The 25372-nt window shown below is 39.9% G+C and overlaps 1 protein-coding gene across 3 annotated transcripts; it reads right to left on the bottom strand.

Moving 5' to 3' along the window:
- itgb6 (integrin, beta 6) lies at nt 1–20031 on the bottom strand. 3 transcript variants are annotated; one of them, XM_084714691.1, is made up of 16 exons: nt 19934–20031; nt 16936–17005; nt 15314–15393; nt 14923–15121; nt 14342–14588; nt 14071–14236; nt 13749–13910; nt 12310–12405; nt 11947–12036; nt 9507–9641; nt 7431–7848; nt 6794–7016; nt 6211–6305; nt 3057–3173; nt 2809–2975; nt 1–618 (listed from the first exon to the last, which is right to left on the bottom strand). In XM_084714691.1, exons 2-16 carry the CDS (start codon nt 16988–16990, stop codon nt 520–522), a joined length of 2349 nt encoding a protein of 782 aa, XP_084570817.1. In that variant the 5' UTR covers nt 16991–17005; nt 19934–20031; the 3' UTR covers nt 1–519. The 3 variants fall into 3 exon arrangements, with proteins under 3 accessions (XP_084570817.1, XP_084570826.1, XP_084570811.1); XM_084714700.1 differs by having other exon boundaries at nt 16936–17008; nt 19934–19972; XM_084714685.1 differs by lacking the exon at nt 19934–20031 and having other exon boundaries at nt 16936–17135.
- Nucleotides 20032–25372: the final 5341 nt, after the last annotated feature.

Genomic DNA, 25372 nt, shown 5'->3' with positions numbered 1-25372 from the left:
TTTTACAATAAGTCAAAACTCATTTTTATTTATGTGCCATGCCACTAAAAAACAACATCGAAGGCTCAGCCTTACTTTACAATAAAAGACAAACACAATATTTTAAAAAACATCATAATCATCCACCTGCATATTTACATTCATTAGAATAAAACATTTATCAGTAGTAGACCACTTGTAGTGTAGACTCCTCCTCTCCAAGCCGCATGTTACAGTAGACAGATGTGTGTTTCAGTTTGTCGGGTCATGCAGCAGGAAAGTGCAGTGTTGGACAGTACATTGGCAGTGCACTTTTACAGCAGCAAGTTCATCATGTAGTGTTCCTCCGTTCACAGTGTCGTCTACTGTGTTACAACCTCTCTGATTCGACACAGAGATTCATACAAAAACAAACTCTAGTACAAAATGTTTCCCACTCCATGTTTTTCTCTCTCACACACACACACAAATACACACTCGCACACACAAACACACGCACACTTAAGTGCACTCAGATGTTGCATTGTTTCTAGTTTATCGTCAGTAGTGATCCAGTGTAATCATCTTTTCTCTCTGTGTGTTCTTATAAGTTACATTTTTGAATGTAGACGTTGAGCTTCTGAACAGAGGGTTGGTCCCCTGAAGAAAGACACACAAAAAAAACATGCAGTAATCATTTTTCATAATCACTTTGGATTAACAAAATGGAACAACAGATTTTAGTACATTATGGTGAGGATATTCTATATCTGCTATTATAATTAGTATGAAAAGACCAACAATGTGTTAGTCCTTTCCTAAATACCACCTTGTCCAACTAAAGACATTTAAAACAGGTCACAAATACATACTTTTATTTTGTAACAAGGCTACTAATTTGCTAAGTCAGTGGGCTTTCTAGTTTTTGTCAAAATTACTCAGACTGCTACTTTTTCAGCCGTAGCTTTGGTGAACTTGTGACTATTTACTGCAGCAGGACGGTGGAAGTGGAATCAACTCAAAAGAAACCACAGAGCCAATGTTCATCATAATGACTGAACACAGTCTCTGAGACAGATGTTGGCCAGTTTCACGACAAGGAATACAGTACAGATGTGGTTTTCTTGCTGGCTTTGAGTCAGCTAATTAGGTGGCTAGCTCCATGGCTAACCGAGCTAACTAGCTAACGTCAGCTACAGATTACAGCAGACAGCGGTTGGCCTACTTTGGCAACAAGGAAACTAGTTACGCGTTATCTGTCCATCAGGCAACTCTGTGAACTAAATCACCTTGATTCTGTGCTCTGTTGTCAAACTGACCTTATAACATTTAATAACATCTTCATGACAAGTTCAAATGATACCTACACTTTACGTGAAGTCAAGAAATTATTCATGACACAGCTACAAAAGCATTTGACGCTGTGATGGCACTTAATGACATCTTTAGGACAAATCTAAAATGTACCACTCTACTTGAGGACAAACTTATAATGCCTTATGACGGCCAGTGTCAAAGAAATGTTAAAACATAAAGCTAATCAGTTTCTTTAACTTTGATAATATCAAGTAGTCATGACAAAGACATTTTTGTCTTAGTTATGACAACAGTCATACACATTCATAAAGACTCCTTCACATTCATGACAGGTATCATGACATGCTCTTATTTGTAGATCCATATACTTCAACATAAGGACTCTATTTTTCATTTCATCCTTGATTTAAAATTTTACATATATATTAAAAAAATCTTTATGCTTTCTAGTATCATATTTGGTTAAAATATTTAAATTCTTTATCATTTTGATTTCCTTCTTCATTTCAACAACTGTGTCATTATTCATTCATTCATTCATTTTCTGTAACCACTTATTCCTGAAGGGTCGCAGGGGGCTGGAGCCTATCCCAGCTGACACTGGGTGAGAGGCGGGGTTCACCCTGGACAAGTCGCCAGTTCTGACATTATTCTTTAAACAATTCATATTTAATTTCCAATAACCCTTTTGCTCGGCCTCACCAGTCTAATGGACACCCCACTCAAATGAAGTGTTACTTATGATTAGCAGGCACTTGGTTCATTTTGTTCACCAGCCACTAATGCACTGAGCCATGAACGACTGTTTTGGCCATTATTTATCCGTCATCTACTTCAGTACCACGGACAGCGCCACAGATTTATCAATACACAGCACAGTTAAGCTACTGATATTGCAGAGCCATGGTCGGGGTCATAGATTCTAACTGGCACAAACGTCAGTCACATAAAGGATCAATGATTCAAGCAGACTAGACTCACAGATTCAGCTGAACAACCCTTCTGCTCCTCTCTGCCACTGGGGGATAGAGATGGCTGGATGGCAGGTTAACAAGGGGGATGCATTTTGGTCAGTTTGCTAATAAGCTGGATGACATCCCACCTCATCCCTCTTCAGAGAAACTGCTGCCCATGACTATCACTCAAATTGAAGTATTATAAAGGATAATAATAAGAGGGGGAAAAATCATTACTTGTTTTTCATGTTGGACTACCAATATTTTATTGACAATAGGATGTCGGAGTGTAGTTGTCAGTTTTCTGAAGGCCAGACCGTCAGGTTGTTAAACCCTCATCTAGACAAATTGTTTTCTCCTGTTTTGCCCTCTCTTCAGTTTATTTTGTTGTTATTATTTTTCAAATGATTTTGGACAACAATGGAGGTCTGTGGCACAGCATAGTAAGTTATATCAGGCTTTGGCTCACCACACAGACAATACTTGTTAATAGAATAAATTCATTGTCAGTTTTGGTGTTTTCATGAGCAAAATATAGAATATCACCAGCCTTATCTTTTACGTGAGTTCGTCTTACCGACTGCCATTTTGCCTTTGATCTCTCAGCCTCAAACTTGGCCACCTCTTTACGGTCGTGGACCGACACTAGCACCTTCCACACAACCAGCAGGATCAGGCCGATGCACACAATGGACAGGGAGACCCCAAGAATAATCATGGGGATGTTGGGAGGCTCTGGACAACCTGGGACAGGACATAGGACAAGATGAGACTCAAACCAGAACTTCCCTTTGTTTGATGTGAACTTCATGTTGTTAAACTCACCGTAAATCTCGAGATTGTAGGCAGTGGTCCCCGTGTCACCTCCTACCACGCTGAATGAGATCCAGCACTCATTCTCTGTCATCAGCGTGCACTTCATAGAAGGACTCGTGTCATAATCTGAGAGGAAATGAGAACATGCATATCCATAAGGAGTCCATTGTCTTCCCTTTCAACATTGTGCTGTGAATGTAAAAGGATATACTCTCCTCTGTTAAGCTGTCAGTGTGATTTCCATATCAAACACTACAATCTGGTGTGCGTGCATGTGTGTGTGTGTGGACCGCGCCATTGTATTTTGCATCTGAAGCCTGAAAATCCTCCGTGATAATCAGATATACCTCTCAGCTTGCACAAGTGTAGTGGGTTTAAAATAATCTCTTCTATAAAGGAAGACGAGGTCCTTCGGCTATTCACATGAGCCACAATAGCTCTGCCTGTACGACAAGGTAAATAATATGTTCCCCATTGTCCAGCAATGCCTGAATGGACATGGATGGTGTTGTGTTAAAGACGACGGGAGGGGGCTGGCTTCAGAGAGACACCCGAGTCGCTGCAGGTCAGCATTCCTCCAAGTCTCTGACCCATGGGGAAACTTAGCATGGCCCCGTGTTGATACCACTATCAAAAACACTGGGCAGAGAGGACAAACTGCAGCGACGACAAGCATGCACAGCACAGGTAAGAGGTCATCCAAAGGCCGGTGTTTATGGACTGACTGTAAATTAAAATTAAGCTCTTTTTCTACTGTCTGTGTTTTAAAGGTAGCCAGCCTTTGTCAGGAAGGAGACTAGATAACGCTCCAGGGAAAAGCTGGCATGGCCATTTTCAAAGCAATCCTTAGACCTCACAACTCAAGATATTTGAATGAAAATGGCTTCTATGGAAACCCAGGAAGTTGCCCTTTTCAGATATGCCCACTTTATGCTAATCCATGCAGTTTTGGGAAAAAAACACCTAGTTTTTGCATGCAGTGTAAGTGTGTTATTTTCACCAATTCTATATGAATATTCCCACATACTGGGTAGGGCTGGGCAATTAATCGAATTTCAATTTCAATTCCGATTTTGGCTTCCCACAATCATTACAACAAGATAATCGAAACAAAACAATTATTGTGCTGTATGCCGTGGCGGCATGTCGTGTTTTGTCCTGTTGTAAATGTAGCACATCTTTTCTTTCCAGCTGGTTTTAGTTTCAGCTCGTGTTGATTGAATTTGAATCAACTTGTAGAATACAACAGGAATGCAGCATTTGGTCGAGAAGAAAGGTCAAACTAGTCAGCTGTTTTAAGCAGAGAAAGAGAAGGAGACGAGCGGACACTTTTTACAGCTCAGACACAGAGCTGCACTGAACAGGCACACACACGCAGACAGACAGGCAGGAGGAGAGAAATACACACAGAAATACAAGATAATCTCTCATGGCAATCTGGCATGGCATTCAAGGCATGTATGGTTTTCCTGGGTATATTAACAATAAAGAGGTTTCCAAGCAAGCCCGGTTATATGCCAGTAAAATTCCAATGTAATACTTAAATGGCCAAAAAATGCAATTCCTGCAGAAATCTGCAAATGTTAAAAGTTTCTGATGCCAAATCACAGCATTAATCTTTCTATGGAGTTCCTCAATGGGTCTTAATATGATATCATAGAAGGATTTTTGAACATTTTTATCAATTCTCAAGCAGACAAAAATGGTTAAATTTGCACCAAAGCTGTGTAATGAATGGTGTCAACCCAACAATTGCTGCATTAACTTTTGAGACATGATAGTATGGGAGTTGCCATCATATGTTTCCAACATAATGTTCTAAGCCCTTATACACTCTTAACTTTAAAACTTTGAATACGCACCGAACCAAAACACAATTATTCCAGATCTCTGACTAGAGAAACTTGACACACGCCCTATGAATTAAAAAAATAGGCCTATGGTAGGGAGGGGTGGGGTGGAAGGTGTTAAAAACCTGACCATTTTTTAAATCATATCATACGTGTTACATTATTTCCTTCAAGGTGTCCATTGATTTCATGCCAGTGTGATATGAATATCAACTTCTGTGAACTTGAAACCAGTCAGAGATCCTGTTCGGTGTTCCTTCAGAGAGAAAATTTACAGTAGTGACCTTGGTTGCTATCTATGTTATATCATGTCAGGGACTGTTTTGAAAACTCTTCCTTGTTCATCTCTTCCAAGAAACCCTGATATCCAGGTTTGGCTGCCAAAAAGCCAGGCATTCCTCAGCTACCATACGTTATCAAACAAAACAAACCTAGACAGCAAGCAATAAGCAAACATGGACGCCACTTCTCACGTTTCAGATTTGGAAGGTTCCCACCAGCATTTACAAAACAGTACCCGCCCAGCACCACATTAGATGTTGCATGCAGGGAACAAAATATTCCCTCTGATACATGAACAATCTGAGGCAAGTTTCAAGTATCGGCCAGTCGAGTTTCACACTGTACTGGCATGAATACGTGGCAAGAAAAATCAATCTGAAAAAATATGGTAACAACTGGATATCGTTTAAAAAATGAGGACACCAGTACCTTTAAAGTTATACCAGTACCAATAGAGTACTCCATTAGATACCTTTTTTTTTTTTTTACTTCCATACAGGTACAAAAAGGATTGAATGCAGGTATTGTTTGACTGGGGAATTTTTGATACCGCTTGGTAGTGTTTTATTTCAGCTGATAACTTGAAGGTACTGAGTACTGCTACCAGCCTTACTTGTAGTTAATGGGCCAAACCAAACACAATCACTGGCATTAGGGCTGCAACTAACCATTATTTTAATTACTGATTGATCTGCATCTTATTTTCGAGATTATCTGATGAAACGTTTGTTCTATAAAAAAGAACTCCACTAACCTCTCTGTCCTGGACTACAAGAAAAAAGACTGGGGTGGTGACCAACTATCTTGGTCTTATTACAGATCACAAACTACATTGTTAGAAAATTAAACTTTTTTAACATTAAATAAAAAAAAATCACTTACAGGGGAAAATTCTGTATGCATACATCCCATCTAATTTGAGTGGATTTCCAGCCTCTCCTCTCTGGACAAAGGTACAGATACCCCTGCAACTCACACCAAAATAATATAGGTTGGAAGTCTAAGAGAAAGTAGATTGGGGGGTCCTTTACCTGCTGTTGTGTTGATGAAAATTTTAGGGACGCTGCACATTTGATCACATGACTCCACATCATCCTTATCTTCCAGATGGCACTCTACACAGGTTCTGGTGTAGAAACAAGTGGAAAAACAAAAAGGTCAGGTTTTCCTGAGAGGTGATATAGTACCTCTTGGGAAGCTAGAGTTTAATGAGGCTTCAGTCACTGACACAGTGAGCACAAAGAACACAGAATCACAGTGTTGGTCACTTATCACAGTTTTCCCAAGGCTTCACTCACTCTCTATCACCCGTCTCCCCTGTAACAGTGGGATCATGTGGCACTAGTCCTGACAGCTGCTTTACAATGGAGAAAGGAAATCTCTTAGTGCTGTGTTGGGGACATTAGTTGTCTTTTGATGTCACATGGAAGGTGTAGACACATGTGAACAAGGGGAGCAGAACCTGATACGCCTGTACTCAAAAGAACAGACGGATCATGTGGCGTATGGAGACAACATCTTATATCTTTGAGGTAAAGAAACAGCAATTACAGTCGACAAAAACCTCTACCTTGCATCCTCATTCAAGAGCTGGTGGCGTGAATGTGCTCTCACCTCGCAGAGCTGCAGGCGTCTCCACATGTTGCGCACTTCTCACACTTGTCCCCAGAGGCTCCAGGTACGGAGCAGACACACCGGCCACATTCACACCTCCCCCGGCCGCTGCAGAGAGTGCCATCCTCCGACACGCACGCCTCAGTGCTGGTGCTGCAGTTACAGTACTCGCCCGTCCATCCGCTCTCACACTGACACTCCCCGCAGTCACACACCCCGTGGCCTAGATGCATAAATAGAGATGCACAGAGACGTCATTATCTGTATCTGTTCAACTAACAAAATGATCTGTGTCTGTATCTGTATTGAAGTAAATATTTAATGAATTAAAAATTATTATATTTTACTAAATATAAAATTGAAGTGTATTAATTACGTTAATAATTTTAAATTAAAAATAAATAGAACATATAAAAATATGAGGTTAAAAAAACTTCTCTCTGAGCTTCATTGTTTGTTGTACGTGCAATGACTGATGGGTAATCTTGCTTGTCAGCTTCCAGCAAAGTGATGAACCATTGTTCAGTTCTTCCCTATACAGTTCATGTTTTGCTTCCTAGGCTTTGGTTGAGAAAGTGACTGAAGCTCAACCCAAAAACACATGAATAATTCATGACATTCATGTGTCATCTCTCACCTCCGCAGAGCTCCCCACGGAAATGAACACAGGAGTAATTGTCACACTCGCAGTACGGTCCGTAGATGTGTCCAAAGCTGGATGCATGACACACACACTGTCCGCAGTAACACTGCCCCTGACCGCTGCATATCTCCGACTCATTGTTCGCCAGGCAGTTGCTCAACAAAGCGCTTTCCTCATTGCACTCGCACTCTGCTCCCAGGAACCCTGGCTGGCACACGCACACGCCACACTGGAAAGCCCCCTGGCCCTCGGTGCACCGGCTGCTGTTTGCTTCAGGAGGCTGCCGGCAGTCGCACGAGCAAAGAGACTCCAGTTCCACCTCCAAAGTGTCCTGCAAGCCAACTGGTTTGAGGGAGAAGTGCCGGACCCCTGACATGCATCCTGGGAGCGCCACAGACACGTTGAACACGACCTGAGGAGAAAAGAAGACCACCAATGAAAAGATTAAAACTGATACAGATTATTCTACTGTGCTGTAGAGCTCCATCATTTTCCAAAATCTATTAAAAACACATCAAAACACCAAAATGCACCAAATGACACTATCCTTCATTATGAAGAACATGGACACTGTCATTTATTTTTAATCAACCCCACAAACACTGTCCTGCTGTAGTAAATATGAGTGTCAAATGCGAATAAATCTGCCTTTGAAAATAGCCCCCAAAAAAGGCAGTGCATACCTCTCTGAATAATATGCTAAAAAAACTACAAAGCCCAGCTGTTTTAGGGAATTATTTTGTGGATTTTAAAAATGTGAAAAAGTATGTATGACCTGTAGTAAAATTCAGAACATTCGGTTTGAGATGTGAGATATAATTTTAATGCATCAATTTCTCTGTTTCGATTTGTTACAGGACACAGTGAGACAAATCATCCCATACTGTCACCTTCAGATACTAACAGTTTTGATTGATTCGCAGTTGTTCTTGCATAGCTGTGTCTATCTTTCCTTGCTAGTGGATGTTTCTGCCGTTATCTGCTGAGAAAGCAGCTGAAGGCTGAGTCTCATACAACTTTGCAGCAGTCAACATTTATCAACTCTTGGGAACCAGCAGTTTGAACACTTTCACACGAGAAACTGAAAACAAGGTATCACCCTGTGCAGTGTAACACAAGACAAAGTACAACATCACAAAACAACCCCAGTATAAATTACCTGTAACACTTTACAATACGTTACACAAAAATTCTTATTTATTTATTTGTTATCAAATAACAAGAAAGATTCAAGTTAATTGTCATGTTTAATCCAGAGCTGCAACACCTATAAAATTTCAGAAAATAGTGAAAAATGTCCATCCCAGTTTCTCAAAATCCAAGTTGATGTCTTGAAATGTCTTGTTTTGTCAGTCAAAGACCCGAAGATATTTAATATTCAATTCAATTAAATTCATCAATAATCAAAATAGTTTGATAGCATAAATCTTTTTTCAGACAACTGAGTTGCTAGATTTACTTTTACTGTCCCCTTCTTTCTGCTCTCTTAACTTTTATTAATTTTGAATACAGAATGTAAATACAGAAGGGTGGAACTACTCACATTACTGTTATCATTTTCTGGGCCCTTGCGTACTTTTTCCAAGTCTAATTTTACTCTTACTTAATTATGCACAACACTATATAATTCACTTTGCTGATTTCACTGTTAAATATACTTTGCTACTGAGTAGATCTACAATTTGAGTTAATATCCAGCCCTTTCATCTTCATTTTTGTGGCCAGTAAGGCTTAAGAGGCCAATAAAAACCAAGAGTTATGGACAAAAATGGCAGGCACAGGTTTGGAGAGCTGACTGTGCCCACTGAGCAAAACAGCTCTGGAGTTGGGAGTAATTTAAACTGAAGATTTATAGAAATGGAAACCCCTTTCGATTGAATGTCTGCTCTTGATAATGCATTAAAAACCAACAGTTAAAAAGTAATTAATAATGTGAGTAGTTTTTCAGAAGAATACTTTGCACTTTCACTTTTTACACCAGTAGTTTTACTTATGGTTGAATAATATTTTCAGCACTCTTTCCATCACTGCAGATACAGAGAAAGAGCAATTTAAAGCAAAACAACTGACTGTCTCTCCAGGTTTGATGTTGGAGCAGCGTTTTTGATCAGGGAGGACGGTCCCATTCGGGCAAATGGCTGTAAAGGACATCTGGAGCTCTTCCGTGTCTCCGAGGACCTCCAGTTCCATTTCTGAGCGGAGTTCCTGGAAAACAGCATATTAACATATCAGCATTTTGTTTGGAAACGCACGGACCTGGTGCTGAACAAAAGGTTTTTTTACCAACTACTAAATGAAAGCACTGACTTCTATGATCATGACTTGGGATTTCCAGGGCTTTAAGTGGGATTACACTTTCACCCTGTTCTGACCTGTGGCGTGCTGAGACTGTCTGAAACCTCCAATCTAGTTCTCCCTTTTTGGGTGAGTCATCATCCCAGGTGTGCTGGGCTGTTCAAAAGCACCTGAGGACAGAGTGACAGCTAACCTCAGCCGGAGGAAACACTGTGTTTGACTGACTAATGAACTCTGTGACGGACTGTCTGGGTGCTATAACAGGGTTAATTGTGCGTTTCCTGCAGGCCTGTAATTGTACTGCATCTTCGGTGTTGCTAAGGAGGAGAAAACAGGGGGATATTTATGGGATACACCCAATTTGAAGATGGATTAAAGTAAAACAGATTCAAAAGACTTAACTGTTGATCAATAAATCTGTTGCAGGGTATTTAAATTCTGATTGCTGAAATATCTATTCACTGAGCAACAGACATTCATTTAAAATTGCAGATAAGTTTAAAAACTAATCATCCATCCTCTGTCACTAAATATGCCTCTGTTTGTTTATCTTAAAGGGATAGTTCAGATTATTTAATGTGGTGTTATATGAGGTACTTGTTAAAAGTCAGTGTAGCAGCAGATGCTGGGCAGCACACCCCCTGTTTGAGGAAGCAGAGAAGACCACAAGCACTGACGTGAAGCAATGTACTGCTGTGGACAGCTACAATACCTAACAAAAACAGTCCACCTATAATAAATAAATACACTAGATTTAGAATATTTTCACTGCTTTCCCTTGCCATCAGAAAACCTTTTCTGATGGGAAACCGCTGTTATATGAGCCAAATATTGCTCTTTCCAAACCAACCAAACTCCATAGGCAAAATCAGTAATTTTATCTCACAAAACATGGGAGTTGCAGAGCTTTCACTGCCTCAATTTGTTGGTTTGTTTCTGTTATGGTGTGACCTCAGTGTTTTAAAAGATTCGGTTTCGGTTGTGGAAGTTACACAATAAAACAAACAAACTAACAGACTGAGGCAGCAGTGGACCAGCAACTCCTGTGCTCTGCAAGGTAAAATCACTGATTTCATCTATGGACTTTGGTTGGTTTGAAGATTGTGATATTTGGCTTGTATAACAGCAGTTTCCTGTGAGAAAAGGCTGTCTGACAGCAAGATAAAGCAGTTCAAATATCCTAAATATACTGTACAGTTAAACTGAAAAAATACGTTTTACTGCTGACCCTGTCCACAGCCACCTTCTGCTGCTCAAAACTGGAAGTGTGTCTACCACCATCTATCGATAAGTACCTCACAAAACCATACATCAAAAAAATCAGAGCTATCCCTTTAAGAACCACAGCTATCTACAATCAGTTTGATTGTAAGTACTCATCTCTTCAGTGTGGTTAACGTGGCAGAGACTAAAAGTGGTTGTCAGCAACATAACTGATGAAGTAATTAGAGGACTCGCCACCACTCGCCGCCGCCAGGGGAGATTTACAGAGGGACAGAGTGTGCAAAGAGGTAGACAGACAGAGAAAGACACAGGTAGAGAGAGAGAGAGAGAGAGAGAGTGGGGAAGAAAGAGCAAGTCAGAGTCAGAAGGGGGAGAGGAGATCAAACAGCTGAGACAAGCAGAGACTTGCTGTCAAACATGCTGATGCAAACCACCGGGAGGTGGAGGGAAAACGTAATAGAAGAAAGAATGAAAGAGGAGAAGCACAAAAGGCAGAGATACTATCAGTTTTGATAGAAAAGATGAAAAGATGCAATGGGTTAATTCATTGTTGTAATGCTGTTGTGCACCTAAGATGATAGACTTTTTAATCTGAAACATGCACTTCTTAACTGGAAACATGTCATTTTTCAACTGAAACAGGCACTTCTTTGAAACTATTGAGCTGTGCTGCTAATCTCTATGATTGATTTGTATTGTTCTGTTTGTTGTTGTTTTTAAGGGACTTTTGTTTATCTTTTTATCTCTTGTGTTAACACTGCTATGGGCTCAGAGAACCAGTATTTCATTTTTGTATGCACGCAAATACACAAGAAAATGACAAAATCCTGAATCTTGAATCTTTATGTTCCATGTGTTTTGGTTAAAACTCATTTTCATGTCAAATAACCCCATTTAAAAAAATCACACTGTGTCGTTGCTTTTATAATGGCAGGTGTTCTCTGTCACAGAGCCTACCTGCACATCCAGATCATCAAGACTGTTTATTTACCTTGTATGCTGTCACAATCAGTTCCAAGATGTTCCGCGAATCTGTCGCCAGGACTCCAACGGTGGCGCCAGGTATGAGATTTGCATAGTTCTGTGAGATAAAAAAAAAAAAAACAGACAGACAGCAAAGTCACAGTTACAAATGTGGACAGACTTTGGCTCATAGTCCTGCAAGCAAAGAAAAGTACGCAAAAAGGAGTGGGGAAGAAAAGAGGGCTAGTTCGAACAGGTTCAGTGAGAATGCAGCTCCATGAATAAATATGCAGACCTCAGTAAACATTGTGCTCACCTCACGCAAACACTTCCATTTTTTCAGATCTCTGCTGACAAGGAAATTAATGTGTTTTTGGAAAGAGGCTGTTACCTTATAGATACGCTTCTGTTGTTCTGTCACAGCAAAGATCAGTAAGATGTTGTTCTCCACCACCTTATCAATCAGCTGACCAAGAGTTGGATACTCCTGGAAAAGAAATGGTGAATAGAATTTTTCTTAACCCTCATTGTACCAACATATTCAACATACCAAGTGGGGTCCATGGGAATAAACTACTGTAAGAAATACATAGCAAAATGGTAAATAATTTCTTCTATACAACATTATGGGTTCTATCTTCTGCCAGGCGCAAAGTGGCACACAGCGAAATGCAGCTGTCGTTGCTATTTTCTGACCGACTCGGTTGTCACTTTCTTGCCTAGCGGCCGCGTTGTGTACCTGCCATATGTGCTTACACCCATCTGTGAGCCCATGGGTGTGTTGGTCTTAAAATGAGGTGTGTTCAGGCGCACTGCTGGCACAATGCTATCTTGAGGTAGCAGACAGTGACCAACAAAAACCTGGTCCGATGCAGTAGTTTCCTGTTATTTAAAGGATGCATTATTCAGACAGTAAGATGAGCCTATGTATTTGGGTTCACAATACGCGCACAATCTGCTTTTATGGCACTGCAGTTAATCTGTGGGTCTTAAAAATGAACATTTTGATTAGTAGTGGTCTGTTTATAGCAAGAGTTTTTAGTTTTGCTGCTTAAATATTAGCCATATTTGCAGCTGATATTTACTCCCCGTTAATCATTAAAGCATCTTTTAAATGATTTATGATTCTGAATTGATGTATTATTGTTTTCTTTCATGATGTACTCTCATGATAACAGAGGTAGCTTTCAGTAATTAACAGGGTAATGTGCTTCTGAGCATGAGATCGCACACACTGGGCGTCTCTCTCTCTTTCTAAGGAGACACTTCAGTCTACTTTGCCCACCTGCAGCCCATCCACTATTAATTATGGTGATAATTTTTATGAGCCTAACCGCCTGACCAGTGGGTTTAACTACACGGCCTTTATCAATACACTACTGGGTCATTTCAGCATCTCTTTCAGCATTCACTTCTCCAACCTGCCAAATCTGTCACCTAAATATCAATGAGCCAGAGGCAGGAGCACCTGGCTCTTAAAGGGAAATGGAGACGACACTCTGATTGGTATGTTTTCACCTTGCACCTAATTTAGTATCCAGGTTATCGACCGTTTAAATAGCAAAGGGGTGCAGGACACACCCAGAATGCCCTTGCACCGTGCGCCTTAGACCATGTGCTATGGATCGTCTAAATAGGGCCATATTAGTTATGTCATTATTAATATTAATATTTAGGAAAGTTACCAATACTTTGTGTAAAACAAAAAAAAGACAGAGGAAAATCTGTCTGTCTCAGTGTGCCCCTACCTCCTGACAGCGCATGATACTTTAAATTAACAAAAAACATTACAAGTGTGGCAGCATAATGCAATGCTAAAAAGGGACGTACCTGCACTGTGGACATGGAGTATTCATTGTTGATGTCCAGGTGACACTGTCCATCGTTGGGAATCACGATGCCGGCCATTTTACTGTCCATCCCAAAGTGTGAGTCAGCATCACTGACAAACACCAGCAAACGCATCGAGTCATTCCTCCAGCCTATCTTGTCCTATCGGGAGACACGTTATTTTTCTCATTCTGCCTCTTACATCATCAGGGGATAACTCAACTGAGTAAATTAAAAAAATAATAATGAAGTTGAGAAGTTTTAGAATCACAAACTAACATCTAAGTTCATATCTTCTAGAGATTTTAGAAACAGACTTTACCCCACAAACAGCAGCCTGCATGACGGCGTCGAAACCACACTCTGGCACGTCAATATTTGCAGAAACACGCTGCTTCGCGATTATCTCGTTGAACTTGTCAGTGCTGCTCGTCAGAGACAACATGTGTTTATATCCAAACGTTGGCTGGCAGGTCGCAGCCACACTGCTGCAGGAGTCAAAAACAAAGATTCTCTGAGATACCAAACGAGATAGAAGAAAATCTGCAACCTCAGAAAAGAAGGTGTTGTTGAAGTTTTGTTTTCATATTTACCTGCAGGGGTTGGCAAGCTCCTCCTCTGTGATCTTGATAAAAGGCAGGATGGGTTTCTCCACAAAAGAGCCGAAGCCCATTCTGAATTTACTGGTGAGGTTTGCCATCTCTTTGGACAGAGTGGAGCCCAGGTCTTTGATCATCTCCAGATCGTCGATCATGGACGCCGACAGGTCCATCAGGTAGTAGATGTCCACAGGATAGTCCTCTGTGTGTTGAATCTTAACCTGGAAAGTCACCTGACTGCCTGTGCAAAAATGAAACCAAAACCTTATTTCCAGAGGTGGGAAGTAATGAAGTACAAATACTTTGTTACTGTATTAAAGTAGAGTTTTCAGGCGCCTGTGGCCACTTGCATAAAACCACTTGGGCTTTGCAGCCATTTGTCTCAATAATTTTTAAGGGACTTAGTATTTTAAGTACATTTCAGAGCCTGTACTTTTTTACATAAGTTTCTGTATTTCTACTGGAGTAAAAAATGTCTGTACTTTTGCCACCTCTGCTTATTTCCATCTGAAAAAGAAGAAGCCACCTCTGGAGGCAAAACATCAAATTAAAATGTCACGTGCCAGGTTGCTTACCAGGTCGTAGCTTGAGTGCCATTTTCTGTGGCGAGATCTGAGTGCTGTTAACGTTGCCAGTCTTCTTCCCGAGTGGACGATCCTGCAGGATTTGGCCTTCAGAAACAGGGAACTCCAGCTGGCTCCTGGCACATCCCTTTTCTAGTAAGATATCCAGTGTGTCACATCGTTCGCTGACTGAAAACCAGTCTGTGAAATTCTGAAAGTCACATGTTGGGATTGTTTTACAGTATGTCATAAATACTCAGTTTTATTATCATAACCGGGGGCAAACATCCAAACAAACTGTCATTTTTGCTCATCTGTGCACAAAAATCCCACATTGTTGAATGCATTACGGCCCTCTCCAAACATGCTGTGGTTTTTATATATGCAAACGCTGTCTGCTCACCTCTTGCGTGCACCAGGCACAGTGAGAACTGAGCTGCAGACACTCATCGCAAGTCACAGCGCTGCCAGCTGAACATGATCCTGCAGTATGAACACAGTGAGAGTCAGCATGCCAACATGGACACGAGTTTCCTGCAACAACTAAAGGTCTCTCTAGGAAAGAGAACTGGATTTTAAAAAGTGAGTCAAGTGTTTGCCCTGGTGAAAATTAAATATTATAAGTATATTTTATAAATTCTAGCACTTAAGTGTACTTGGAGTCAGACTGATCTTCAATATACTTCAAGTGTGTTGATGATTAGTTTAACCTGAAGTTTGCTGGTTTGAAAAACAATTGATACTAAAAATATTTTAGTTGTAATTAACTTGCTACAGAATCCCATGAGCAGCAAAAGGTGTGATAAATATACACAGATCACATGACTAATTATCACAGTCACTTCATTTTTTTCTTTTTTTCAGTGCTTCAACATCTTTCACAAAATAAATATTCATCCAAAAAACATGACGATTTTACATGATATTACATTAATCAAACACATAGCATTGCATAGCACTGACGTGTTGTTCACTCCAAATAAATCCACAGTAAAGTCAGTTCAGTGTGCGGCGGTTTATGTTGATATTTTGATGTTCCAGCACCCGATCCCTTATACTACCTTTGTAGGGTAAGTTCTGTTCACTAAACTTATATTGAAACGCGCTTTTTGTAAGCCTACTTAAAGGCAGAATCAGTAGGATTTGTCCGAGCTGTTCGAGTACAGCAAAATAATGAAGAAAAATAAGGGAATACAGGCAGACAGTCTCTGCGGACACTGACACCACCACACACAATTCAAGTGGGTCACAAGTGATGATTTTAAGGGATTATGTTCATATGAGTCTACGCATCGTTTTTATAAGGAAATTGTTGCACATTGTGCCTTTAAATACACTTTTAATAAAGTGAGTTGAGGTACACTTTAATAAATCATACTAATATTACAAAGGAGTTGTAAATAATCACATCATATCAAAAGTAAACTAACTTACCACTAAAAGTATTTGCAATTGAGTATACTTCTTAATAGTACACTAATGCACAATTTAGAGTACACTCACAATACTTCTTCTTATAAGAACAATGAAATACTACTGTAAGAACTGCAGAATTCGTGCACCTATTTTTAGTTTAAGTTAGTTATTATTATAATTAATTAGTTATTAAATCAATGAAAGAGGGAACTACATCATGATAACATTTTACAACCTTGTTGTAAATAAATAAATAAAGTCCTTGTGTCCTTATTGAAGTTGAACTTAATGACATCTAGGGTACATACTTCTAATACCTTTTGTATTATTTGAATTATTTACATTACACTCAGGTATACTACTTTTGCATAGCATGGCATGGACTATATATGTAAATAATTTAAGATGTAATTGATTTACAACTTTTTAAACTATTCTAATAAGTGGAATGAAAAGTAATAAAAGGCTTTGGACAATAAAACGTCTTAAAAAAAAAACAACAACAACAACACAGCATGTCACAGCTCTTGACTCTTTGTTTGCACATTATAAACGAGTTGCTGCCCTTGATTTTTAAAGTGAACAGCCGTCAGTCCTGCCGCCTCTTACCCTCCACGGTGTTGATCCAGTAGCGAAGAACCAGGCTCAGCAGTAGAAGCCCCATTAGTCCGTGAGGTTACTGCTTATGAAGAGACACGAGAGGAATATTTCAGGTTGTCTCATATTTACAGCAGTGAAACATGTCCAGCGTCATGCCTCCTCCTGTCCTCAAACCGAGAGCTGACTGCAGGGGCAGAGCTGCCGAGCCGCAGTGCACTACCTGGATAAGAGGAGGAGGAGGAGGTGGAGGAGGAGGAGGAGGAAGAGGAGGTGAGGCTGCCTTTACCTGCGCTGCGCTGCCTTTTATGTTCACTTCCGCTCAGGTGAGACGGACAGCGGGGCGGGCGGGAGGAGAAATCAAACCTGCATGCTGACATGATGACCGCTCACGCATCTATTTCCCGCCTTTAATTGTCGATGATGAATCAGGTTTGTTAGCCTTTACTCCCATCCACAACCGATAAAATTATTAATAGACCTACTGAGTAATCAGCTGTACTAAGAGTGCAGTGGTGGATTTACTCAACTTAAAGGCCTACTTCATCTGAATATTTCTGTTTAAATGCCACAGAGGGAAGTGTAGTTTTTACTCCACTACCTTTATTCAACAGCTAGTGTCTTTCCAGATTGAGATTTTACTATACATTAAATATTAATTCCAAAATTGTCAAGGCTCGCCTTGGGAGTTTGGATTTAAGATTTATTTTTACTTTAATTTCAAATGTTTAATGAGAGGATTTTTAAGGGGGTCTTCAGGCACAAAACATGGATATTAACAAACATTAAACCACATTCACTAAATAATATGTAAATAATGGTAAGAATAGTTAAAATGTGTTATAGAAATAAGCTTTATTTGTTTACTTGTGGGATTGATATAGTGCCCACAGGACTTAGAGATTGTTTTTACCCTGACAACATTACTGCATGTCATAGGTTTGAATTACAGGTAAGTTACACCTAATCGCTGAACTATGGCCGACGAGGAATGATAAAATACAGACAGGCCACGCCATAAGCAAATACAGCCTGTATACCTCTATTACCCAGACACAATGACAGAACATATGTTAATCTTTAACGACATGAGAACATGAATCATTGTCTTTAGACTGACAAGGAATTTTACTTAACGATTGACTCAAGGCAAACCATGCAGGCCTATCACAAGATATGAAATATGACCATGTGTGTGAGTGTGTGTGAATGTGTGTGAGTGTATGATTCGAGGGGGAGGAGGGTGGAGCTGCGTAGGTGTTGAACCATTGACAGCTGCAGTGCAAATATCCCCGCTTGTCCGAACTCACAGGAATCTCACAGTTCACCACCACACCCCTCTGGATCTGGGTGAGTCCCATCTGTCACCCCCAAACCAAATCCCACCTCCTCCTCCTCCTCCTCCTCCTTCTCCTCCTTCTCCTCTCCTCTTATCCTAATCCCTCCCTTCTTCTTCTCCTCCTTTCTTCTCCTCTCAGCTCTCTGTGTATTTTGATCCACCTTATACCCAGTAGCCCTCTTGATGTGTCGCCCTGTGAAAATGCCATTTCATTCTATACCTCCTTTGGCTTAGTTCCAATCTACACTTTTAGAAATAGTGGTTCCAAAAGGGTTCCAAAAGGGTTCTTGAAGGGCTGAGGTTTTACCCAGAACCATTTGCTTCTAAATAACCCTTTTTTGAAGAAAGGGTATGTCAAACGTTCTTCCTTTGTGGGAAGAAAGATTTCTTCAAGGATTGTTGAAATACTTACAAAACAATTTTGTCAAGTGTTCATCAAAGGTTCCACACCATAGAACCAAAATATGAAGGGGGTCTCTGTAGAACCCACTGGCTGGGTTCTAAATAAAACCCCTGGAATATAAAGGTTTTCTGTAGAACACGCCACATGTGTTCTAGATGAACCCCTTGCAATGTAAAAATCTTCTCAGTAGAACCCCCTTGATGGGTTCTAGATAAAACCTTCAATTAAAAAAAAATATTGGTAGGCTCCCCTGAATGATAAGACCCTTGAAATAAAAAAGGCTCTCGGTAGAACCCCTTGGATGGGTTCTTGTTAGCACACCAACCATTACACCATAGAAGGGTTCTCCGTAGCACCCCTAGAAGGTTCTGGGTGAAACCCTTCACAGATCGTTCTAGGTGTAATCCTTTATGTTGGGCACTAGGTAGAACACTAAAGGGGTTCCAAGTGAAACCTTTATACAAGAAGTTTTCTAGCGTGTTTGAGATAAAACCCTCAGAAATATAAAAAGGTTCTAAGTAGAACCCCCTGAGTGTGTTTTAGATAAACCCCTTGGAATGTAAAAAGGTTCTCTGGAGAACCCTCTGAATGTGTTCTAAATCAAACCCTTGAAATATAAAAAAGTTTTTGGTAGAACTCCCCTGGTTAACCCTTCCTGTTTGCACCCTAAACATTACACCAAAGAAAGGTTCTCTGTAGAACCTCTCATAGGGGTTTTTGGGTAAAACCTTTAACAGATGGTAGGGTATAACTCTTTAGGATGGGTTCTAGGGGGTTTACCAGGAACAAAAAAGGTTCTCGACAAGATGAGGAACCCTTTATGGTTCCACTTAGCACTTTTATTTCTAAAAGTGTACCTGCTCCTCTCCTCTCCTGCTTCACAGCCTTCATCTCTCCATGCTTGTCATTATTTTCTGAATATCTCAGTCTGATGCAATCAAACACCGTTTTTCTGAAACATCTCATTTTTTAAGGCGATGTCATGTCTTGGTTTAGATGCTTAAAGGTGTAATAAGGTGTCACAGTTGCACCATATTCACATTTCAGCCTGACGTTGCTCTAAATTTAAAAGCTGTTGCATTTCACTTTGGTTTCAGGGAAATCCTTTCAATGAATCTGACAGTTAAGTGTTTGAAGCATGATTTTTTTTTTTTTAAAGAGAACCTCATCAAAATTCAGCAATCCATAAATTATTCTCCCACATATCTCTCTCAGCGCTTATGCATAGAAATTGAGGCACACATTAACCCTGCAATGAGTCGACTCACCTTCAGGGGCGTCCTCTGATAACATGCTGTCCCGTCTCAGTCCTTGTCATCAAGTGAAAAATGGAGAGGAACGGAGAAGCATCAGGCCAGCAGCAGCAGCAGCAGCACACTCACAGTCTTATTGTGTCCCGGCAGTCGTCACAGTAACAGTAAACCTATTGTAACGGCGCCCTTTATGAAGCATGGCGCTGGGGTGACCCTGCTGCCCATGCTCCTTGGCTCATGTGTGCTTTTGTGTGTGTGAGTGTGTGAGTGTGTGTGCGTCTGAAAGTGGGTGAGTGAATGTGTGTGCATGCATACTGAGGTCATGTGTGGGTGTTTGTACAGGCTCCAGCTTGCCCGTGTGTGTGTGTGTGTGTGTGCGTGATGATAATGAGTGACAGTAACAACTGCAGACTGTGAGAGCAGCTTCTTTATTAAGGGACGACCTGACTGATGTGCGAGTGTTGCACTCTAGAGGCTGAAGCTGGTGTGAACTGCAGCACAAACACCCCTGACTCAAAGTAATGGTCCCTGTGATTAATTTGGATTGTGTGTGTGTGTGTGTGCGCGCGCGTGCATGTTTGTTCAAGTTCAATTACTTCCTGCAGGGAGGAGGAGGAGGAAGCTGAGAGAAGGAGTGCTGGTGCTGTAATACAGCCTCCTTCTCGCAGTGGTATGGCTGGAATGCAGGTGTACACATCCATGTGTGAGTGGAACAAAATAATAGAGCAGAAGCCTACTGCACTATATAAGAATTTAGATTACACAGCACCACACTCATGCTGATAACGCTAGCATGAGTGTGATATTTAGCAGGTATTATGTTTACCATGTTCATCATGTGGTTTGGAGGAGTGTTAAGTCAAGTTAACGTCAACTTAACTGTGAATTCTGGTTAAATGTAGGGGAGACCGGGGAAGGTAGCAGCAGAATTGACGTAAACATGCTTTTTTAAGTTTAAATACTTGCTTCTCTGACAGCATGGCTGCAGCCAGCATGCTGTCCTTTGAAGTGTCCATTTCAGGCAGGAATGGCTGTTTTAGTTTGCCCAAATGTTTGTTGAATGAGTAAGTGTCTGATAATTCTTACTAAGCTTCTAGAGGGAGTAGAAGTCTGTAACAGTGAAACTGAGCAATTTGTTAATGAAGTCTGGCAGTGAGACGGGCTGTCATTGAACTCCAACTCCAGGGTGTGTAGTTTCTGAGCAGTTTGCTTTCCTTTTCAGGATAACAGGCTTAGCTTTACATTTACAGACAACTGACAGTTATAAATGTTGTACCTGTCTTGTGCTTGTGCTTGTGTGTGTAAGTGGGGGGGAGGGGTGGTAAATACAAGGCACAGATAAAGAACAAACATTGTAATGATAATATGAATAGTAATTAACAATTATAGTGCAAATACAACAAATATAGGGCAAAGAGAGATGAACAAAACACATGCAAACATTTGGCAATTAGCGCTTAAATGCAGCAGCTTTAACACAGCAGCTGATGCTGATGAGAATGTCATTAGTTTGCAGGTAGAAACCAAAATATTGGACAAAAGAAATTTAACTCAAAGATGCAAACGTGCTACATGGAAAATCAGGATATCAAAGTAGTCACAGTTCATCCTCTGGGCACCACAAATGTACACAGAATGAAAAGATGCACATGTTAGAGGCAGCTTATTCCTGACGTGTGTTTATTGACTGTGTGTTGATTGCTGTTATGTTGTTGTGACTGAGTATGAGGAACTATGTATGTACATTTGTTACAATAACAGGAACAATAAATGTTCTTGTTCTAAAACTGAGTGGCTTTATTGCTTTGTTTAATAGCAGTAGCTCTACCTTTGCTATATTTGTGAGGAAGTGTCGCATTCAACTACATTTTGAAAAGTCAATTATTCAGTAATGCCAACACTGGCAGGATATTTAATCTAAGTTTGCTTTTAGTTGTAAATCACTCAAGATTTTCTTATAAAAAAATGGCTGTAATTTCTGTTTAATTAGTTTAGTGGGTTAGATGCTTAAGAGGCTAAATACTTTAAAATAGTATTAATTTAACACAAATAACTCTCTTTCTATTTCAGTGATGTTAAGTCAAGCAACAGCATTTCAACCTGATATCCTAATACTCCTGATATGATAGCAATACTATGCTTTGGTTTACCATACGGCTCTTGCAGTGTCAACCTTAATGTTCAGACGTATCCTGGTGTGAGCTGATGCTGATTCATGGTGATTTACACATGAGCACCAAAGGTTATTATAACAAGAACCTATGCAGCTCTGTGAAGTCAGAAGACGAGCCTGCACTTGAAAATTTTATTTGTAACCTTATTAAATAGCAAAAGACAATATTTTGATTTACATGATTTTTAATCAGGCTTAGTTCAGATCAGGATTTGTTTTTTTTTTACATGTTATAATGTAGAAAAATATTCCCTGTGAGTGCTATACTATTATATAATTGGATTATCATTACTGATGCATTAATGTGTAAGCAGACATTTACCACCTGTACCAAGGTGCATCTATTCTGTATCTCACTGCAACTAATGTTTATTTCCATTATGAATTAGAATTCTGATCATAGTCTCATTTATACAGTTGATTGATTTGTAAGAAATCAGAAAAAAGTGAGAAATGCCATCAGAATTGTCCTGACACCTTCACAGTGCTGTTTTTGAGAAAGTAATAGTACAAATCTAATTGTTTTTTTTTTTTTTTATGCATTTTATAATTACTCATATATAGTCAGGCAGTGAGATAACAAGCTCAGGCCTGTTAACAGATGAGATAGTTAACTGATTGTTTGATTAACTGTTTTGATGATCTATTAATCATTTCTGTATTTTTTTTTTCTCTGTTGCAAACGTCTCATAATGAGGATTTATCTTGTGTTGTTATAAACTAAATATCTCAGAGTTTTGGACTGTAGGTTGTACAATACAAGACACCTGAAGACACTTTATTACAGTATAAACCAAACACTTTTTGGAGAAAATAATCATTGTTGAGAGCAACAAGCAGAAACAGCCTGCATCTTTAGGCAGCATCCCATGTGTTGAACTGCTGACGAGTGTCACACTAAGTGAATGATACTGGATACTGAAGCAGGCCTCCCCTCTGAACGTCTGTGCCCCGAGTCTGACCTTGGGCTTCCTCAGGGGATCAGTGCCATGTGTCCCCTCAGCTGTGGAGAATTAAAAGAGGGCGGATGAGAGGAAACAGAGGGAGACTCTGCTTGGCATGTATCTAATGTTCAAAGGGGTTGATGGCCTTACAATACAGACACTTGACTGACATGTGTGTGTGTGCATGGGCTACATCGGACATGTATGTATATTCCTGGATGGGAGGTGTCTTGGGAGGGGGGTGACAGCGGGTGCGATGGCTAATCTTGCATCCCGACAGTTTTGATCCCGTTGACTGGTAAGAGATGAGGGCATGGTGCCTTCATGTCTCTGGGATCAGCTGTGCTAAGACAGAGCTTAAGAAGGAAGATCCGGTATAAGAGTGAAAATACAAAAGGAGTGCCTGAAATAGTGCAGGAAAAGGCTGAGGCCTGAGCACACACATGTTGATCATAAAGCTGCACACGTAACATCAGACAGAGTCACACAAAAAGCTGGAAAATTTGCTCTGGTTTCAAATATTATGGTCAGTTTTGGCTCACAGCGCCCTCTGCTGCCAGATAATCAGCACGGCCCAGTTATCACAAGATTTCATGTGTTGATATTTATTGTACGTTCAGAGGATTTGAGGATTTTAAGGCCAGGTATCTGTGTGTGTATGTTTATTTTGTTCTCCTTTTGATATTTGATTGATATTTTGTATTTGGGCTGGATTACAAACTAAAGATGCAGTTTTTACGTCACAAGCTTTTACCAGGAAGAGAGTATCTAAAAACAATAAACCCAGTCAAGTTGCAGTTTACATCCATTTCTGTCCACACTCATGTATGTTGTGAAGACTTTGAAGGAATTTAACAAAAGGTATTATGTTTTGGGTTTTTTTTGGCAAAATTGAAGTTCTCACAATACATGAGTGATTCCAGTGAATAATGTCCAGTCAGGAACACGCTGTCTTCACTACAATACTATTTCTACAGAGGAGTACAGAGGACTGATAGAGAGCTGCACGTTATGATGTCACAGTGAAGCTGACCTTTGAATATAAAATGTCAACTCATTGTTTAACCTATTAAACATTTTTGTGCAATTTTGTCATAATTAGCATATGAATTCTTGAGTTATGGCCAAAAATGTTTTTTGTTAGGTCACGGTGACCTTTGCTTTTTCACCACCAAACTCTAATCAGTTCATCCTTGAGTCCAAGTGGACGCCTCAACCAAGTTTGGGGACATTCCCTCAAGACGTACAGAAAGACGACCTGTGAAACATTATGCCTCTGGTCACAACTGTTGCTGTTGAGGATGCATGAAAAACCGGATGAATGAGTCGGACGAATGAATCATTGATATTTTCAGAGGCATAAATATAGACTGTAGTCCATGGGGTCAATGAGAAAGTGGACAACTGATTGGACAGAGAACGGGCCCTTCTTTGTCATTCACAATGCTACCTTGCAAACACACCTGTGTTCAAGGAAGCGATCACACTAAATTAATGCCCTGAAAAAGGTAACCTCATCTCTGTAATGGTTTTCATTTTTGCATGTAAAATATTCAGTATAATCAGTAGAATTAAACGCTTATTGTAGGCTACACAACCTATAAAAGCTATAAATGGACTATGAAAAATATTTGAGTATGTGAATAAATCCTTTTTTTACTTGTTATTTTTGTCACAATTAAACGGTTTTGTTTTTGCAGACAGAACAAGAGAAATAAAATCAACACAGAGAAAGAAAAAAACAGGGGGGTGGGCTTCTGTACTCTCTCAATCATAATTTATTTATTTAAATTTTACTATTCCACTCCATTTGTGTCCTTGACCCATTTACTCCAGTTTCTTATGAATTCCTCCTCTCTGTTTCTCAACCTCTGAGTGATTCTTTCCATTTCTTTGTTATGCATGTTATTGTATACAAATAACCTATTAAAATGAATTTTTAGGACACATAATTTGCTTCTATATTGGGAAATTAGTGCATACAAAGTATTTATATAGTAAATTTAAAAAATAATTGCAATGATATACTGTATGATTGTCACAAAGTCAGCACACCGTTTGGGAACCGCTGGCCAATGTAACTCATTCGACTGTAAAATCTAACACATTGTTGGTAAAATACACAATATAGGCCTAAGGGTGTGTGCATGTGCTTCATAACTAATAATTAGGGTGCACTAGTGCCTGTCATAATAGTGTGAACTGGGACCCATCATAACTACCATACGCCACTGGGTATTTTCATTGGATAATATAGAAAAAATAAAGACCAGAATTATCCCTTAAACTTTGAAATACATTATGCATGTGCAACAGCGGGAAAATATAGCAGAAAAA

Source organism: Lutjanus erythropterus, chromosome 1 (genome assembly GCF_056507025.1).
Source record: "Lutjanus erythropterus isolate fLutEry1 chromosome 1, fLutEry1.hap2, whole genome shotgun sequence".
In the NCBI taxonomy this organism is placed as follows: domain Eukaryota; kingdom Metazoa; phylum Chordata; class Actinopteri; order Lutjaniformes; family Lutjanidae; genus Lutjanus; species Lutjanus erythropterus.
This window is presented reverse-complemented; position numbering and strand designations above follow the sequence as displayed.

Excerpts from the sequence above, each read along its gene's own strand:
- itgb6 (XM_084714691.1), bottom strand. The coding sequence starts at position 16,990 with ATGGGGCTTCTACTGCTGAGCCTGGTTCTTCGCTACTGGATCAACACC. Across the intron at positions 14,237-14,341 it reads GAGCTTGCCAACCCCTGCAG|CAGTGTGGCTGCGACCTGCC; the intron begins GTAAATATGAAA and ends TGACTCCTGCAG. Across the intron at positions 9,642-11,946 it reads TGATTGTGACAGCATACAAG|GAACTCCGCTCAGAAATGGA; the intron begins GTAAATAAACAG and ends GCTGTTTTCCAG.